The following is a 4194-nucleotide window of genomic DNA, read 5'->3' as shown; positions in this document are numbered from 1 at the left end:
GTTCGCTCCTCCCGATTGCAATCTCTACTCCAACTCCCACGCCGCACGGTTTTTGGCTCCTCCAGCCCTCGCGATCGCTGTCCGGCCGCTGGATTCGCGATGCCGACCTTGAGCCTCTCCACCAACGTGCCCGTCGACGCCGTGGTCGCCTCCGACATCCTCAAGGACTGCACCAGAACCGTCGCCAAGATCCTCGGCAAGCCTGAGTCCGTGAGAACCTTCATCTCACTTTTTTTTTTTTTGTTTTTGTTTTCCCGCTACCGACTGTTCCATGAAATTCTCCCACTCTATCCGTTTGATCTATAATACCTTCGAAGCGTACTGCTTGTTTGGTCTTATTGGGGAAGCTCGAGACGGTCAGAAGTCCATGCCACTCTCGGTGCTACCAAGTGTTCGGAGAAATTTCCCAGTGCCTGGCTTTCTGGAGGACTTCGTTGTAGATTCCCAGGGTTTTCGTATTGTTTTGCACCTTTTGGGGGGCGTTTAGGCTCCAAAGTTTCCTTTTCGACTGATGCGTACATTTTTCATGGCAATTAAACGTCTCTCTAACATAGCAAGTCAGCAATTCTATCGCGTACTGTTAAAGTTCATAACTTGTTCTGTAGCATGGGCTAAGGCATAAGATCTTAGCAAGAAATGCTTGAATGGTGATGTGTTGGTCTCTTCTGAGCTTATGTAGTTGGAGAGACTTTGGTTCTATATCAGAATGAAGAGAGGTTGACCATGAACTGCTGATAAACTGATTGATTTTCACACATCCAAACTATGTTCATATGAATGGCCTTGCTCACCTGCTCGAGACCAATTGAACTACCCTCAGATGAGCTTATTTGTCCTTTTATTTAGTACTTTGGCCCACGGAAACATTTGAAGTTAAAAGGTTCCTCTTCGCTCTTTATTCATTTCTCATGGTAATGTGGTTTCTTTGAAACATAGTCATTCTCAGTTCAAATATGTATTGATAAATTTACTATCATGGACATTAGAATAAACCTTTGGCTTGCATTTCAGTGTTGTGTTAGCTTTGAAAAGATATGCTTGTAAATGATGATATGGGTCAAATTTTGATCTGTGTTAAATGAAGTCCCTGTAGTTAGAGAAACTTTGGCCATACACAAGAATGAGTCCTTGTGTAATTTGAAGTTTGAGTTTCTTCTCAGCCAAATCGCCCCACTTTCCAGTGATGCATAACAAAGCTGGTCCAAACTATATCTGCACTGATTACCTTGCGTCTGTGCTCTCGTTCAATCAAACGATAGCTGTACAGACTGCTTCCCTTCTGAGCTGCCTTGCTTCATATGCCCAATTAGGATCTACAAAAGCTTGGCTGAATGAGTTCTTTGGCAAGCCTCCTTCAATGCCCAAGTAAGGCTGAGTAGGGGAACAATTATTAAAGGCCAAAAGTTTTGTCATGCTGATATTGCATTTCACTATCAACAACTTTGAGATAGGTATTGTTTAATGAATAAGGCATGTTCATGACGGGATAATTAGAACAACTTGTCATTGATGGCTGGTAGTAAAGGGACTATCTCATCTGCTGATACATCATCTCTTTCAAGTTGTGGGACATGTATCACTCTTAAAGCTTGTTGATGCATTGACTGACACCAATATCAGTTGTCACTGAGGTTTATATCCATTGCTCAAACATCTTTTAGATGAAACAAATCTTTGTACTTCTTCCAACATAACCCATCACCAGGCTGATAGAATACCTGGGTGTAAATGGTGTAATTCTTCTAGTTGTGTTCATCCAAAATAATCAAAGGAGCATTTTGGTAGCCGAGCAGTTGGTGGTCCCCCGCCATTCATTTCAATGTAGTTCTAGGTCTCGCTGACTTGTGGATTTCATTTTCTACAGATGCAAAGTTAGTGACATCTTATATTAGAGCCGCGATCTTGCTTTTAAGTGTCAATTTCTAGTTCATTCATCAATATGAATATTGCATAGTATGATATAATTCTACAAAGTTATTTAGTAGTCATTGTTATTTCCTTTAATTTTCACTTTTCTGAAGCTCAGTACGTGATGATTTTGATTAATGGTGGAGTGCCTATTGCATTTGGTGGAAGTGAAGAACCAGCTGCCTATGGCGAAGTTATATCAATAGGAGCTCTAGGGCCCAGCGTGAATGCCAAGCTAAGTTCTGCACTTTCTGAAATTCTTGAAGCAAAACTCTCTGTTGAAAGTTCCAGATTCTACATCAAGTTCTATGACGTGCAGGTATGCTGGTGGCATTTGCATTTTCTAGCGTTTGCATCGTTGCCTACTTCAAAAATTGAACTTATCGTCATTCGTCATGAACGAACTTGCTAGTAGACTGAATAAATCTTATTCTGGTTCATATCCGTAACTTCAACTGACACATTCTTCTCTCTTTGCAGGGTTCTTTTTTTGGCTTCAATGGTTCCACTTTTTGAACTATGAATTATTTTGGTTAGAGATGGCTAAAAACCCTGATCTTTGTTAATGATGCATAAGTCGTAACCGCATAACGTGGTGGTTTGGTTATTTTAGCTAATTGCACTCATCTAATATATGTATCGGTAACCACTTTGCTACTACATTCTGTTATGCTAATTCTGGTTCGATGCTCATCTCCTACTCTGTTTCCTTATTTGCATTTGTTAGAGGCTTTCTATCGTCACCTTTTACTATCTCTATCTTAGAGAATTGACAATCTCACCATTAAAGAGGATATCAATGAGGGATAAGACGATGATGACGGCCGGTTACCCATGCATCCCTACGATCGCATAACCACAACATCAAGTGATCCTGTTGCTGTCATAGATGTAACCATGAGAGAGGTATATGCAAAACCACCTTCATCTCCCAAATTTGCTCGTTATTGTTATTCGCATCTCTCAAATTTTCTCTGGATCTGTGATGATCTTTAGCTGTTCGTTCTTGGTTCCTTGTAGCAGGTACCAATTGATTAGGGGTTTAATTTTTGTCCTTTGCGATCCATTGTTTCCTTTATTTCTTGAGTTGGTGGCAAGAGATTAAACTATTAACTGCACCAAAACCACATCACACAATTTATACAACCAAATAACTCCCGATGAATAAAAGTAAACATAAAAATAAATATTACAATCTTCATTTTCATAAAATATTAGGTTAAAAAAACTTACCTTCAATTGCAGAAATAAACAAAATTAGTAAAAAGTTATACCTTAAGAACAAATTAACTAGCAATATAATAATGGTTGTTGATCCGTCTGATTAAAATTAATATTCATTCATATAATGGATAGATAGAAATTGTAATTATATCGTGACATAAAAAAATTAAAATAAAATATTTTATCTAATTTATTAATGTGTTAAATGTGTTGTGAACTAAAATAAATAAATAAATAATTCTAATCTATCAATATTGCTAAAATGTAATAATAAATAAATGTGTTGCTAGTAAAAATATGAAACATATAATAAATAAAATCAGACAAGAGTGTCAATGTGAGAGTAGCGACATCAGGAGTGCACCGCCACTACAGGGGAAAAAAAATTCCTACATTTTCTTAATGGCATTTATTTAAAAATGTAATTATAAATATATTTTAATGGCACTTTTTAAAACAGATTAACTTTAAAACTAAAATATCTAATTAGACCCTTTATAGTGACAAATTCTGCACGCCGGCCGTCTTCTTCCTCCCTACACTACAGCGTTGCTTCCTTTCTCTCTGGATCGCAGCATCGTCTCCTTTCTCTCTGCAACAAGCAAGGATTTCTTTGCGGAAAGGTAACTTCAACAATTTATTTCTTCTTCAGCAAAAAAGAAAATATTCCCTCGCCGACGAGGAGGCACAGAGCGTCAGCCGCGCGCTCGAAAGATGGCAGCGAAGGAACGAGCGTCGGCAGCTCGTGAGGCAGCCGTTGCCTTGGCAGGCAACGAGCAGCCGCTTCTTGTGTGGCAGGTTCACAAGCGGTCTCATGCGAGGCGGCCATTGCTTCGCCAGGCAACGAGTCGCTGCTTGGTGTGCAGTCGATTCGAGTGCGACCATGTTGATAGGCAGGGTAGCAGTCATGAACGCATCACTGCCCGACGAACAACTGTAGCAACGTGCACAGATCTCCTGGACCATTTTTTTGTGATCCAGGGACGTGCCACTCGTATTTGCGACGGGATCGTGGCCGCGATCCGGCCGCAAATGGTTGCGATCCCTTTCTGGGTTTATCGT

At 40.0% G+C, this 4194-nt stretch overlaps 1 protein-coding gene across 1 annotated transcript; it reads left to right on the top strand.

The window, feature by feature from the left end:
* LOC122007209 (macrophage migration inhibitory factor homolog) lies at positions 1-2601 on the top strand. Its single transcript, XM_042563025.1, has 3 exons — positions 1-210; positions 2027-2227; positions 2389-2601. Exons 1-3 carry the CDS (start codon positions 100-102, stop codon positions 2422-2424), a joined length of 348 nt encoding a protein of 115 aa, XP_042418959.1. The 5' UTR covers positions 1-99; the 3' UTR covers positions 2425-2601.
* Positions 2602-4194: the final 1593 nt, after the last annotated feature.

Source organism: Zingiber officinale, chromosome 7B (assembly GCF_018446385.1).
Source record: "Zingiber officinale cultivar Zhangliang chromosome 7B, Zo_v1.1, whole genome shotgun sequence".
In the NCBI taxonomy this organism is placed as follows: Eukaryota; Viridiplantae; Streptophyta; class Magnoliopsida; order Zingiberales; family Zingiberaceae; genus Zingiber; species Zingiber officinale.
Note: the sequence above shows the minus strand (reverse complement) of the source record. Positions and strands in the feature narration are given on the sequence as shown.